Genomic DNA, 15,841 nt, shown 5'->3' on the forward strand with positions numbered 1-15,841 from the left:
CGCAGGATGGTCTGCGGCAGTCACGGAGGCACCAGGCACATTCTACGGAGCTTGTTTGCTCCAACTATTGTTTGATGACCTGTGTTATGCAGGATCGAGAGCCCACCTCCGTGAAGGAGGCTTTACAGTCCGCCCCTTGGAAGAAAGCTATGGAAGCCGAGTTGGAGGCTATTGAGAGGAATGGCACTTGGTCACTCGTGCCTCGCCTCCCGAAGAAGAAGGTGATTGGAGTTAAGTGGGTCTTCAAGACCAAATACCTCAGTGATGGTACTTTGGATAAGCACAAGGCTCGCCTTGTTGCCAAAGGTTTTGCCCAGCGCCCAGGGATTGACTGTCATGACACTTTTGCCCCCACAGCTCGTATGGCGACCATTAGAGTTGTTCTTGCTTTGGCTGGCCATAGGAGATGGCCTGTTTTTCAGTTGGATGTGAAGTCGACCTTCCTCAATGGTGATTTGAAGGAGGAGATCTATGTTGAGCAGCCTCCTGGCTTTGGTTCTTCAGATGGGAAAGTCTACAGGTTGAAGAAGGCCTTGTATGGCCTCAAGCAGGCCCCGTGTGCATGGAACGAGAAGATTGATTCGTTCCTCCAGTCTCAGTTGGGATATTGGCGGTCCAAGGCCGATCCGCAGCTGTATGTTCACACTTCCGAGGATTGTTGTGTGCTGTTTGTATTATATGTTGATGATTTGATTGTCACAGGTGATGACACACAGCAGGTCCAGGAGACGAAGTCAACTTTACATCGGACGTTCGAGATGACGGATTTGGGTCTACTTCATTTCTTTTTGGGCCATGAGATTTATCAGTCTCAGAGGGGGATCTTTATCTCTCAACAGCAATATGTACAGGAGCTCTTGGTGTCTTTTGAGATGGAAGATTGTCGGGACCTCTCTACTCCTATGGATCCGAACTGGAAGGCCACTTCTCATTCAGCTTCTTCTTTGGCGGATGCGTCCCGCTATCGACAGTTGATTGGATCCTTGATTTGGCTTCTCAACACGAGGGTTGATCTATGTTTTGCTGTTGGGCTCTTGGCAGGGCTCATGAGTGAACCTAAGACGGTGCATTGGCAGGCTGCTCAGAGGATACTTCGGTATCTGAGGGGGACGTCTGATTTAGGGATTCATTACCCCGCAGGGACAGATGGGTCAGATCTTGTACTTGCAGGTTGGAGCGACTCGGATTGGGCCGGTGACGTGGACCACAGGCGGTCTACTACAGGTTACTGTTTTACTTTGGGTGCAGGTGTTATTTCATGGAGTAGCAAGAAGCAGCCCACAGGCGGAGTATCGGGCCGCGTCTTCCACCACATGCGAGGTTGTGTGGCTTCGGAGATTATTGGAGGAGCTTGGGTACCTCGAGACTCGTCCTACATTGCTGCGATGTGACAATGAGAGTTGCATTGCCTTGGCAAGGAATGCTGTTTTTCATGCCCGGACGAAGCACATTGAGATCCAGTACCACTTCATCCGAGAAAAGCTTCTGGATGAGACCATCACTGTGGAGTATTGCAAGACGGAGGACAATCTTGCGGATTTGTTTACGAAGGCGCTTCCTCAGGGTCTCCTTCGGCAACATTCCAGATCCCTCAGGCTTCTGCCTTGCCTAGCTCTGAGAGGGGGTGTTAGAGATTAGATCAGCACAGGGCAGCAGGTGGCCTGGTGCAGTCGGACTGCCACGTGGCAGGCCAACCTGCAGCAGCCAGTCGGCTGCATTTAATGCAGCCGCCTGGCTATTTCTGGCGCCCTATTTCCCCCGTTTCTCGGCTATTTATACCTGGCACTTTCAGCAGTCTGGTACACACTTCTCTGCTCGCAGATTACAGACTGGTGACGCGCAGATTCTGTCTCTGTTCACAGATTTCAGACAGCAGACAGTGCGAACTGCAGCGGACTTCGAGGTGGACAGCAGGTTGCATCGTTGAGGTGGAGACACGCAGTCCAGCGCACTGCGCCCGTGTATATATCTGCATATCTTTGTATTCAGCATTCTTTATACAGCAGATCTTCATCGTCCACTGTCTCTTTCTCTCTCTTCTCTCTTTGCGTTCTCTCTCTCTCAGTCCTACGCTTCCGCACTGCTGCACTCTGACAGGTTGTCCACTCAGCCCCTTGCTGTTTGCTTTGGTAACTCATCTGATGCTCTCATTATTGGATAAGTTGACAGCTCAAGGTGAGATAGTTGGGTTATCTCTTCCTGTGGCAGTGATCAGCTGGTGGGCCAGTCTTTGGCAATGGTGGCTTGGAATCTTTTTGCTTTGGCATCGAGTCTTCACATTAATACTCAGAAATCCATCCTTCTCTCCTGTACGGAGAATGATCTGCAGGCCTTGGGATGGAATGGAATGGTGATCCCGAGGGGCAATATAACTAGACACTTGGGATATCCTATGCTCCCCGTTGCTTTGTTGGATTGGATGGCATCCCGCATTCATGACAAGTTCATGTACTGGAAATCTTAGAGTTGGCCTCTTCATGTTAGGCTAAAATAGGCTCAATGCATTATGATCAGTATGATTTCGTTCTTTTTGCAATTGCTGCCTTGGATTGAGAAGCCCCTTTTGGATTTGGTCCAGCGTATCAGATTTATGCTGTGGAAAAAGAAAGGCAATCGTTTGGGGCAAGTATGGATCTCCTGGCAGCATGTTACCACTTCGAAAAGGATGGGGGGTGTAGCTTTGTTGGATGCTAATTTGCATATGGCCGCTTTGAGGCTATCCCTTTTGTAGAGTCTATGTATTCAGTGTCATCCTTTGTCAGATATTGCCAAATTCTTCATAGAAAGGACTAGCATCTCTCATGGAAGCACGGTTATTCATGCTTCCTGGTGGCATCCGCTTAATTGTACAAGACCCATAAAGGTCTCCCAGTCTTTTTTCCTTTATCATTTAATTGCTTTCTGGTAGGAGATGCTTGGTTTTGCTGTCTGGCATCCTCTGGATATTTGTAAGGAGGAAAATTCGTTGCAAGGACAAATACTGGCTTCCTCAAGGTTGTTGGATTGGCCACACAAAGATTTGCAGCAAGATAAGTTTAATTGGATGGCTAGGTTAGGGTTGAAGACAGTTTGTGATGGGGTTATTCCTGGGCAACCCCACCTTTATTCTTTTAGGCGTATTCGTTAGTACTTTAGGGTGCCTTGTGGATACAGGGACATTTGGTTGTCTATGCAAGACTGTCTTCAGAGGTTCTCTCCTTTGACTACGTTACAGCCATTGCATCCATGGCTTGATTGGAAGTTTGTGCTTTCTGATGACTTTCAGAAAAGGTTAGCAGATCAGATATATCATCAGATGGTGGAAGCTAAAAGATGGGTCACGAGGAAGGTTAATAAGTTCAGGCATCTCAGGGATATCAAAAAGAAGTGGTAGGACAGATTTATTCAGCTTTGGAAGTCTAAGGTTCCATATCAGGGTAAAGTGTTCATGTGGAGGTTGCTCATTGGGGGTCTTCCAACGGGAGAAGTGCTCTGTGCCCAAAAGATCTTTGCAGGGCGCTGTGTTTTCTGTACTACATGCGATGAGACATTGCTTCACCTCTTTGTCTCTTGCCCTTTTGCGCGACAGATTTGGAATTTCATTTCCCGTGTGTGGTTCTCAGTGACCCAGCACCGCATACCAATTCGTTCATGGATTATGGGAAATATGTTCTCTATGCCATCTTTGTCTTCAGATTGTTTTTGCCTATTCCATTTTCTTAGATGGACAGCCTTGTGGCACATATGGCGTACTTGCAATGCCTTTATTTTTGATTCGGCATCGGGCATCCATGGGCATGTGGCCCGTGCGCGTGGATTGGTGTTATGGCAAATCACTTCTATGATGTCAATTGACCTGGTCCTTCCGGACATTGCTGCTCCTTGGCTAGCGATTGTTCTCTCTACTCCAGTTGTTCTTTTTGTGTGATTTATTAGAATTGGTTATGTAATAGGTTGTTCTGAGAGCCTGGTCGCATCTTGTAAATTTCTACAGAGACAGTGTGAGAGAGATTGAGTATGCTGACCTGATGGTATGATGCAATAGAATGTAAGAGCTACACAGAGAGTGTTGACCTAATGGTCTCGTAAATATTTACTACAACTAAATTCAATTATCTTCATGAAAAAAAGAGAGAGAGAGAGAGAGCTGTTGGTCCATTTTCTCATCAGAGAATAGCAATTTGTTGTAAAAGACAACCATTTGGGGGCCTTAGCAGCCAGGAAGGGGATAGCAAGAAGTCACCTTCCAGGGGTTGGCAACAACATTGCTGATTAGTGGACTGCATTTTGGAGGTGTTTGGTAGTAGGTGACTATATTAAATTCAGGCTGGAGCGAGCAACAAGCAGAATTTAGGATTTTCTCGCGAAGAAAATCAGATTTATATCTCATCTTGGCTTTCTCTTACCTTCTCCAATCCATTCTCATGAGATCTCAGCATTTCTTAGTCATTTCAAGCTGATCTCAGTCAAATTCGGTGGAGAGCAAAGAGATCTCTGCTGTAAACCCTAAATTTATGTGGAAATTAAGGTTTGATAGCCACCTCGGGACTTGTGCCAATTGCTGACGAATTCAGCACCTGAAATTTGTGAAATTGTTAGGGAATTCAGATGCTAGCCCATTCATTGCAATTTGGGGCAGCATTTGGCTAGTTAGAGGTTCCATTTGTGCAAGTCCTAGGTGAAAAATCAAGGGGCAATTGACTTGAATTGATTGCTGATTGTTGCTACAGCAAAGAGGCTTTTAGAATAGCAAGGAAGATTTCAAATCTCAGCTTGTACTCACTCCATTAGCAATCAAGTCAAAGAAATACTGAAAGGGCGTCAGTTTTGGGGCCAACAGGGTGTTCAATGCCCAAGATTGTTAAGGTAATTTGTGCATTTTAAGTAATGTTCTTTTGCTGATTGCTGTAATTAAGTGCTTAATTAGGGAATTACCACCCTTTCCAAGAAGCAAGGTTGGTTTTAGAAAGAATTTGGAGTAATTTTTCACCTATACACACAAAGAGAAGGAATAGGCTGAAGCCCTCGCATATAGAGAAGTTGGTCTACATACATGCTAGCCTGAGACTTTTGACAAAGATAAGGGAGAGGGTTTATGATAAGATGGAGGTGACATTGGAAATGAGTAATAAAGAAAAAGATGATGACTGGCTGATTGCTTTGCAAGCGCAACAAGAGGAAGATGAGGAGACATGCACAGTGGCAGATGATGCAGGTCATGCAAGCACTAGTCCACAAGCTCTTGATGGTGGTAGTCATGATGATGATGATGATTTTAGATGATAATCCTTGGTTTTGTATTGGAAATTGAGTCAATTTAGTGATTGACAGGATCTTGCAAGTACTACAATCGTGTTATTTTTCAATGAATGGTGTGTGATCGGTGCTTGAACCTTTCTGGACTGTCCAGCCACTTGAAGCATCTTTGGCAGTGGCTGTGATATGCGCATGTGATTTCAGGCATTGTCTTTTCATTGTGAGGTTCATATGCAGTGGTACTTAACATCAGTAGTCATTGGCTCTTTATTTCTGCTATGCATCCTTGCATCTTGCTGTTTGTGCAAGTCTTTTGATGTTTGCATTCCATGCTGACATTGGAGTATTTCGAATCTTTCAGGCATTACACGATTTGCTTCACTGTTCTGCCCTTGGTTGACTCAGTTTGCTCTGAAAGAGAGGAAATGTGTACTCCTAAGAAGAAAGAAGCAAATGCTCTCCTTCTGTCTGAATGTTTCCATTGGGGACTTGAGTGCGGAGCTCCAAATGCTGTTGGCTTTTCAGTTCCTGAACACAAGCCCCTCCCACAGTCTATCTTAGCTTTATGTTCTTAGATGTTAAAAAAGCTACCTTTGCATCTTGTCTTTGCGCAAGTATCTTGATGTCTGCATTTCAAGCTGACATCTGATCTTTCAGGTAGTTTGCACTTTGCCCCACTATTCTGCCCTTGTTTGGCTCAGTTTGTTCTGAAAGAGAGGAAATTTGTGCTTCCAAGAAGAAAGCTCTTCTTCTTGTCTTTTAACTTTGGGAATGTGGGGGTCAGGGATGGAGACTCATGTTCAGGGTTCCATACGGTGCTGGCTTTTCTGTCCTGAATGCAAGCCCCTCAATCAGTCTATTGTTGTTGCACTTTTTGTGTGTAGTTCTAAAAAAAAGCTAGATGGGTTAGGTTTATTATGGAGACCTGGATTCTTCATACAAGTTTCACATCAACAAAGATGTCACGGTGACTTGGGAGAACTTCTTGTACGGAGGTCTTGAAAATGTAGTCAACTGAATGTGTCAAAGCTGAAGTTAAATAGAACTGTGTGCACTATTACTCGCAGATAGCACACTGTTTTGTTGCATTTCATGCATTCAGATAGGAGTTGAATGGTAAGATCAGCTTCTTTTTTTACTGAGCTCTGGTAGGGTATGCTAGCCTTTTATTGTTGATTATTGTCTGCAAATGCAAGGAATGAAAAAGAACGGGTATGAGGATTTGTTATGAAGTGTTTCTTTGTCTTAACTCCTAACATCCTCTTCATTGAAAATAATATACTAAGTATGGGTATGGAGAGTTGCTATGAAGTGTTTCTTTGTCTTAACTCCTAACATCCTCTTGACTGCACATAATTTCTAGAATACACCCAGTTGTGGAGTTGATATGAAGTGTCTCTTGTCTTAACTCCTGCCATCCTCTTGATTGCAGATAATATCTAGAATTCGTCGAGTTGTAGAAGAAAAGGGATTTGTTGAAGTGGAGACACCAGTGCTTCAGGTGGTGGTGTAGCATTGTTGGTAGGCTCATGCAAGAGCTTGTGAAGGTGTTTGTGTGTTCTCATTTTCATACATGACAGTTCTTCTTCTGATAAAGTTTCAGTATAATGCTTCCTTTTACATGGTTAAATTGTTGTGTTTAGTGAGGGATGATACTTAAGATTAAATAAGCTTGCTATTTCTGCATTTGCATCAAAAGTAAATATTTGACGGAATGTTAGATTGAAACCAGCTGGTAATGGCTATGTCATTTACTGTTTATCTTGTAGGGAGCAGCTGGCGGAGCAGAAGCAAGACCTTTTGTGACATATCACAATGCTTTGCACAGAAATTTGTACTTGAGGATAGCGACAGAACTTCATCTAAAAAGAATGGTGGTAAGATGTTGGTCATGCTTTGCCCTGGATGCATTTAGAACAAGCCTCTTGCTCTTTTTGCCCACGAAGATTGCTTAGAATTAAAGAATAATCAGATGTACATGGAGTCGTCTGGCCAGCATGTGAAACCCACATTACCACTGGAAAAACAACAACAGACACACCACCACAACCCAAACCCATCCAACAAAGAAAAGGGACAAAAACCCAGCCGTCCTTTGGCCAGTATGCACAAGTCATATGCACAACTAAATGAAAAACCAAGAAGACCATGTGGTTGCTAGTAGAGATCCGAGAAACGAAACTTGTTGAAGCATGAACACTAAGAATGCCATGCAACATCATTCATATGCGTGATTAACCTCTAAACCATGGAGCAGCCACGCCACCAATAACAACGGTGGTAGATATTGCTCTGACCAGCATGACCATGATTTTCAAAGGTTGAGTCAAAGATAGGAGTTTTTCTACTATGCTTGATGTGCCAAAGCCCAATCCAGTGCATTGAATGAGAATATTGCAGCTGCAATGTGTCCGTATGGATAATCTTCCTAGAACCCATGTGTGATTAGTAGTTCTTTATTACGATGTCATAATCCCCAAACGTTGCAAGTGAAATCCCATATTGGCCTAGCAACTAGGTTAGAAACAAAAAGGTATGATTCAATCTCCACATATATACAACAAAAGACACAATAGCCACTACCGATCTTGCAAATGCTGCATTATCTCACTTTGAGGGAGGTCTCTATTGATAATTCTGTGTAAAAAATATTGTCTTGATACATGATCTCGAGTTTCATTCTGTAAGCTCTAACAATCTATCCAACCATTTTGTATGGCATCCTTATATGATCACATTTTGTAGGCCTTTTTAGTAACCCATATTTTATTCTCTATTATCTTACGATATATCACAATTGCTAAAAGTTGCCAAAAATCATTAGGTTTGGTGAAAGCCTAATTTTACCAAGGTATAAAGTCTTCAAATCGAGGAAGTGGAATATCTTGCCCAACTTCCTCTCCAACCTTGACTACATTAGTTTTGGATTTTGGGTATGTGTGAGTCTCTGTGTGTGCGTGCGCCCATGTATGTGTGTGTGTGTGTGTGTTTGTGTCCTAGTATAGGGACTGCTTTATGAGGACTAAAACAAATGGTTTCATTGAGAGACTTGAATACCTAGATATAAGTATGGCGTCTGAGATGTGAGTAGCCATTGGCTAGCTTAGGTTTGTAACAAAATATTCATCTACAGATAACAAGCATAATGGTGCGACAAAGCACAGATTGATAAAGAACACGGTTATTGTAAGGGTAACTCAGAGACAATGAACATTGAAGAAGATAATGAAAAAATGAATGCTAAACATATATACAATGCTCAATGGTGCAAACACACTATGCAAAGGTGAAATATTGGCCTCCAAACTCGTGTCTCAAGGACCGGGGCAGAGAATATGAGGTGGAGACTGTGTTGTGCTTTGATGGATCTCGAAATGCAGTAGAGAGCCACTTGAGATGTCTACTAGCAGCAAACACAGCTCAGGTGTGGCTAGATCAGTGATAGACAGGTCATGCAGGGGAATAATCAGAAAAATGCATATCTATTGATGATGTGGCAGCAGGCGACAGGATGCAGACTGTAAAATGCAGTAGCTGATGCCATGTGGCAGCAGGTGACAAGGCATTAGATGGTCATAAAGCAGTAAACGCAGCCTGTTCAGCAGTAGACACGGTTGGTTTTGCAATGGACAGTAGTCACCAGTAGCTGGGAGGTGACATGAAGCAAGCATCAATAGTAAACATCAATGGACAACTCCTTGAATTGAGATATCCTTTGTGTAGGGTGTGCACAATAGAGTTTAGGCGCTTGCAATTTGCAAAAATGAGATTTTGTTGAGTGATAGGTAGCCTATCTATTGATAGATGGATGGGTCCACCCAAATTAGGGTTGGGCTTATGGGACACTTTCTAGGATCACGTTTCTTTCTAATAAAAGTTAAGTAATTAAAGTTTTGGGGTTGTTATTAAGAACTAATTAAATATAGAATGCATAACACGCCCTCTAAGCTTTAAAACTGGAGCCACGAAGGGATTGTCAGTATAGCTCAAGCCCAATTTTTCTTTTATCCCAAGGCACCCCATCCCAAAGTAGGTAGGGCATCCACCAAAGGGTGCTCGTCGATTGCCTAGTGACCTACCAAGACTATAGAGTCAATAGTTATCTTACCAAGGGAGGCTAAGTGATCACCCTAGAGGCCGTGTTTTTGTTTTAAATGATAGTTTTTGTCCTATTGAGTAGTTTGTGTGGATGGTTAGACCCAACACATAAAAAAATAGACAAACTATCTTGATCACGGATAGGTGTGAATGAAGAAGAAATGTATGGGGGTATATGAAAAAGAAGAGAGATTGTCCTAGAAGACTGCCATGGGAGTTGTTGTGAATATGATGGATCTAGAGTTGACTACTCTTTGAGAATGAAAAGAGATAAAGACACATAGATGCATGTTTACAATAACAAGATGCCAATGCATGGGATAATTGTTAGAATTTGTCAATTCTGGGCAGTGTGTGTAATCCGTGTGGTGTGGATACTTTAATAAGTATCACTCTCTCTGCCCCCTCCAAACCTGCATATCCTCCGGATGGGCCAACTTGTTTACCACTTGTAACATTGTTTCCACCAGGATCATATGGATAATCATATAGGTAATATGACAAGTAGGTAAGTTGACTTAGGTTATCACAGCATCCTCCTGGATCATATGGACGAATCAAAGTAGGTATGTTTCCGTATATCATCACAACATGCAGATCTTCTTTGGCTGGTTGATCATCAGACAATCCCGTGACTCCAATTACACTGCGCGTTCACCATTGCGAAGTCACTTTGAAGTCTCCTGATTCTGTCACTTTTCTTTTGTGCTTAAAAGCTGTTGGTGTTGTAAAAGATATAGAGTCGGGCCATCTTTTACATGCTAGTACCTATGAGCAAGGAGACAACCGATGAAGCCTCCCTCTACAAATACAAGCTTGATGAGGTAACACTAGCTGTGGAGTGATGTGAGAAGGGTGGAAAGCAGCCACGAACCAAATGCAAGGTGCAACTGTCTTTGATGAAGGTGACACTTGTTGCTAGAGAGAGACACCAGATGGTGAGGAACCTCCTTGGCAGCCAAATGCAAGAAGGTGGAGCCGTCGTAAGGGTGGAGGATGACACAAGAGAGTGTGGACTCCAAATGCAGGTGTAGGAGCACAGAAAATGCTATCATCAACAATGGAGTATGGGCGTTAGCTAAAGAGGAGCACAGTGCCACCATAAACACAGCCAACTAAAGATGAAGGTTGGCTCTAGGAGAGTGTGGAGATTGTGGTAGGAGAGGAGAGAGAGAGAGATGATGCTCCATGCTGACCAAGCGACAAAGAAGATCCACCCTGTAATCTGAGAATACCACTTGAAAGGAGACCTTTGAAGATAGTTAGGGGTTTGGATGAGTTGTAGAACCCGAAACTCAACCTCGGGGGAGAAGCCACCAACTCTGTGACTCCATATTGGAAGGAATACAAAGGCCTAGCCACCAAGTCCCTGTTGAAGACGCAAGGGCCATGATCAAGGTAGTTCCTCTAGATTCTGGGTATGAGTAGAGGAAATGACTACTCAAAGGAGAGTCACTCCTCGAAAGTGAAAGATGGTGGCATGTGAAGAACTTCATGGCATATAGGGTCCCTCTCTGAATCGGAAGGAGTAGAAGTATGAGCGCCCTTTGAAGCCAGAGAAGAATTGGAATCCCCCTCTGAGGGCAAAGTAAGAGAATCCCCCTCTGAATCCTAGTTTGAGAGAGAGGGATTTCAACTAACCATGGCTCATGGATTGCGAAGCATTTGATGACGAAGAAAGTGCCACTGGTCGTGCCGAAGAAGGTATCTGGGGCTTGGAAGAAGAAGCCGGAAAGCACCCAAAATTGGCCTCTCGAATTTGAGTGGAAGAGGGTGGGGAAGGAGGCTTAGGATGAGCCAAGGGTGGGGAACAATCGTGGGCTCTCAGGAGAGTGGACTATAGAGGAGATGTGGGCTGTGGAAGCCATTGTACTCAGAAGTGGGTGGGGGAAACCTCCGTGCAGTGGGGTGGTCTTTAGGAAGAATTATCGCCTTGTAAGGTCTTAGAGCCTCCGTGTGCTTGAAAGGACTTAGTGGACGTCGGTTGCCGCTTATTGCCTCTTGAGCATAATACTCCGATAGCTGATGTAGAACGATCTCTGTGGCCCAGAAAGGAGAGGTGGCACAAGGAGTGCCTGTTGGAAAACACATATACTCCGGAGGGGTGGGGAGCAAAGGTTGAAGTTGATAAGAATCGGTGGTGTATCCGGTGATGCCAGCGTAGGAGCACCCAATAGATTGGTCATCTGTCGGTGGAGATGCCATGGTATCGGTGTGGCAAATTGGAGAAGGGAGGGTGGGAAGGAGAAAAAGGATATCTCCCAATGTGCAGTAAAAATGATAGAGAAATAAAATGTTGATGCTGAATTTGCCACTGGTCTTTGTCTTCTTTGATGAGGAGGATCTTTGTGGCTTTGTGAGCACCTCCAGCTCTGAGACCATGTCAAAATGACTAAGTGACTAGAGAGACGGTAGGGTTTGCGAGGGAAAACATAGTGTGTATGGCAAACAGTAAGAGAGAAAAGAAACAGAGAAGATGATGAAAGATGAATCATGTTGATGAAGTGAATCTAATACAAGGGTGTTGTAGCACAAAGGAAGCCTTGGAGTGCAGGAAGATTGCCAAAGAAGCCATTGAGTTTGCAAATGGAGGATGAGGAGGTGTCGCCTAGAGTAGGGAGACTGTTGTTGAAGGGTAAGAAGCCTCTGAATCTGCAAACACAGGGATGAAGAGTGGTATTTACGAGCAAGGAGACAACCGATGAAGCCTCTCTTTACAAACGCAAGTGTGATGAGGTGATGCTAGCTGTGGAGTGACGTGAGAAGGGTGGGAAGCAGCCAGGAACCAAATGCAAGGTGCAATTGCCTCTGATGAAGGTGACGCTTGTTGTTGGAGAGAGACACCAGATGGTGAAGAACCTTCATGGCAGCCAAACGCAAGAAGGTGGAGCTGCCAGAAGGGTGGAGGATGACGCTAGAGAGTATGGACTCGAAATGCAAGGCGTAGGAGCATAGAAGATGCTGTCGCCAACAATGGAGGATGAACGCCTGCTAAAGAGGAGCGCACTACCACCATAAACGCAGCCAGCTGGAGATGAAGGCTGGTGCCAAGAGAGTGTGGAGATGGTGGTAGGAGAGGAGAGAGAGAGATGATGGAAGAGAGAGAGAGTCAGAAGACTGATTGATGAAGAGAGAGTGGGAGTGACGGACTAAAGAATTAGCCGTAGGGAATGAATGAGAGAATGGCCTATAAATAGGCACGATCTGTCTAGGGTGGTGCCCCCTTTTTGGGGCTGCAAAGCCTAAACGCAAAACGTAGAAACACAAAAATGCAAACTGCGGGTGAAGGGTTTTTCAACAAGTGGCACTTGTTGGAGTGTAAATTGAATTGTATGTGATGCGCAAGCACTCAAAATCTTCATCTATAAGATGATGAAAGTGAGAAGAAGAAGATGATAAAGGTGAAGGTGTGTCTATCTCCTCCTCGAGACCATAATGCCTTCTCAAAACCTCCAATGATGGAGAAGCTTGATAGAGTGTCATAGGATCTGGATGTTGTTAGAGATCATAGCCTGCTTTGGAGGGCAGCTGCACAGTCAGTCGGACTGTGCAGTCGGACGTGGCAGTCCGACTGCCTGCAGCCCAGTCGGCTGCATTTAATGCAGCCGACTTATTCCAGGCTGCACCCTATTTTCTGGCGCCCCAGTTCATGGCAGTTTTCGACTATTTATAGTCGACGTTTCCAGCAGTCTGGTCACTCTTCTCTGTTGCAGATTACAGACCGGTGCCGTGCAGTTTTCTGTCTCTGTTCACAGATTTCAGACAGCAGACAGTGCAGACTGCAGCAGACTTCGAGGTGGACAGCAGGTCGCATCGTCGAGGTGGAGACACGCAGTCCAGCGCACTGCGCCCGTGTATATCTTTGTATTCAGCATTCTTTATACAGCAGATCTTCATTGTCCACTGTCTCTTTCTCTCCCTTCTCTCTCTGCGTTCTCTCTCTCTCAGTCCTACGCTTCCGCACCGCTGCACTCTGACATGGTATCAGAGCAGTGTTTGAGGGCTGATTGAGCGCAGAATCAACCTGAAGTGGAGTTTCCATTGCGACACAAATTTGCGTTTTTTGCGTTTAAGGGCAGACAGGAGGGCTGCGCCTTGGAACAAGGCTGAAACCAGTGTGGGCGCACAGGAAAGGAGTACAGGTGGTGGATTTGCTGCTGTTTACGCGGAGGAAGTTTGAGTTTTTAACCTAAAAGTGCAGGTTTTGCTTTTTCATCGCCTCCAGTGGGTGAAGAAGCTTCAGGACGCGGAAGAGCCTTAGCAGGCTGAGTTTTCCCAGTCAGAGGGGGCTGCTTTTGCGTTTGAGAAGGCATTGCAGGTGAAGATGTCTACAGAGATGGACTTGGAGTTCCAGGCGATTATGGACCGGAAGGTGCCTGTCTTACCGGCTCTTCCTACAGATCAGAAGCTCGACGGCGACAACTACCGCATTTGGCGCGTTATGATGTTGGCCATCCTTGAGTCCTATGATCTGGCAGAGTTGGTACAGGAGGATATTGACCGGCCTTCGGTAAGAGATGAGTCCAAACTCTCTTCCGATGCTCGTGTGGAGTTGGCCAGGGCCCAGTCTCATTGGGACAAACTGAATGCCAGGATTCGATCCTTTCTCTTTCTATCATGCACTACAGCCGTGATCGCTCACATCGAGCACTTAACGGTGGCTCGTGAGATATGGCTGGAGCTTGATCAAATGTACAATCGGATGACCCTGATGAAGAGGGTTTCTTTGGAGGTACAGATGCGGACCTTGTCCGTCAATAAGTCTTCTTCGCTAAGGGAACACATTAACAAGCTAAGGCAGCTACAGATGCAGGTTCAGAATGCGGGGAAGCCGATTTCCTCCGAAGACATGGCGATCACACTATTGTCCCAGTTGCCGCCACGATTCGGTACATTTTACTCTGCCCTTATTGCTTCGGGGCGAGAGTATACTCTTCGCCGGGAAGAGTTGGTTCCTATGGTCTTGGACCAAGAGGAACAGTTAAAGGGACAGAATGCTTCCAAGTCGGAGGCGTTGACAGGTCAAGCCTCTCAGAAGAAGGGGAAGGACCAAAAGAAGAAGAAGGGGGATAACAAGTCCAAGAAGGACAAGGAGAAGGACAAGGACAAAGACTCCACATGTCACATTTGTGGAAAGACTGGCCATTGGAAGAAGGATTGCCCTGACAAAGACACGAAGGACACCAAGAAGAAGGATACTAAGGATTCTGGAGCGGTGGCTGCACGCTCATCAGCTGCATTTCTACATTTAGTTGTCATTGAGGACGCTTCACCGAATGCTTCTGATGCTGCGATGACGGCTCCCGAGGCTCAAGAGTGGATTGTTGATAGTGGTGCCTCACGGCACATGACTCCTTCATCAGATGGTGTTGCCCAGCTGCGACCCTCGCGTGGGCAGATTCTCATTGGAGACAGCTCTTCAGTTTCTGTTGCAGGTCGGGGTAAGATGCAGCTTATTCCGGATGGACGAGGTGGCACCCATACCTCAGAGGTTTTGCATGTACCAGGATTAGGGTACCATCTCCTTTCAGTTCATAAGATTTGCTCCCTTGGTCTTTTGGCGGAGTTTGACAGTTCTACTGTGCGAGTCCTTGATCGTGGATCGAGGAAGGTTCTCTCATCCGGATATGAGGAGAACGGCATTTACAAACTGAAGTCTTTCACTGCCCTCTCTACTCTTCTTCTTACCTCACAGTCACAGTCTGAGTTATGGCATGCTCGGTTTGGTCACCTGAACTATGACTATCTTCGGAGGGCGTCACGTGGACAGCTTGTTCGAGGGTTGCCGGATATAGTGGTGAGCCAGCAGCCATGTGTCTCCTGCATACGGGGGAAGCAGCATAGAGATGCCATTCCCCACATCGCTTCGGGGCGGTCTACTTCACCGATGGAGCTAGTATCTACGGATCTATGTGGCCCTATGAGGAATGAGTCCCTGCGTGGGAGCTCGTACTTCATGTTGATCGTGGATGACTAGAGCAGGATGACATGGGCCTACTTTTTGGCACTAAAGTCAGAAGCTTTCTCGCACTTCAAGGATTGGCTTCTCTTTGAGGAGAATTGATCAGGCCGGAAGTTGTGTCTAATGAATTTGCTCGGTTTTGTGCAGATAGAGGAATTCACCAGGAGTTTGCCAATACCAATACTCCTCAAGAAAATGGTATTCTAGAACGGAAGAACCGCAGTGTGATCGAGATGGCGCGCACCATGATGGAGCACCGACAGACCCCTCAGGTTTTGTGGGTCGAGGCTGTGGCTACTGCAGTCCACATCCTTAATCGATCCCCTACTTCGGCCGTGGAAGGGATGACTCCATTTGAGGCTTATTTTGGGACGAAGCCAGATGTTTCTTACTTTCGAGTCTTTGGGTGTGATGCCTATGTTCACATCCCAAGGCTCACCGTGATAAATTTGAAGCGGCTTCCCGCAAACAGGTATTTGTTGGCTACAGCTCCTAGTCCCAAGGCTACCGACTGTATGATCCCGTCAAGCGGGATGTATATACTAG

The 15,841-nt window shown here is 45.5% G+C and overlaps 1 protein-coding gene across 2 annotated transcripts in view; it reads left to right on the plus strand.

Annotated features, from left to right (window-relative positions):
• The window catches only part of OVA5 (Lysyl-tRNA synthetase, class II), a 126,488-nt gene that overhangs the window by 93,706 nt on the left and 16,941 nt on the right, over window positions 1-15,841 (plus strand). For both annotated transcript variants that reach the window (XM_087661272.1, XM_087661271.1), the window contains 2 exons: window positions 6,668-6,736; window positions 7,005-7,112. In XM_087661272.1, the coding sequence (XP_087517398.1) occupies window positions 6,668-6,736; window positions 7,005-7,112 (177 nt within the window). The remainder of the gene's footprint in view (window positions 1-6,667; window positions 6,737-7,004; window positions 7,113-15,841) is intronic.

This window comes from Lygodium microphyllum, chromosome 21 (assembly GCF_053477565.2).
Source record: "Lygodium microphyllum isolate KBCC chromosome 21, Lygodium_microphyllum_v1.1.10, whole genome shotgun sequence".
NCBI lineage: Eukaryota > Viridiplantae > Streptophyta > Polypodiopsida > Schizaeales > Lygodiaceae > Lygodium > Lygodium microphyllum.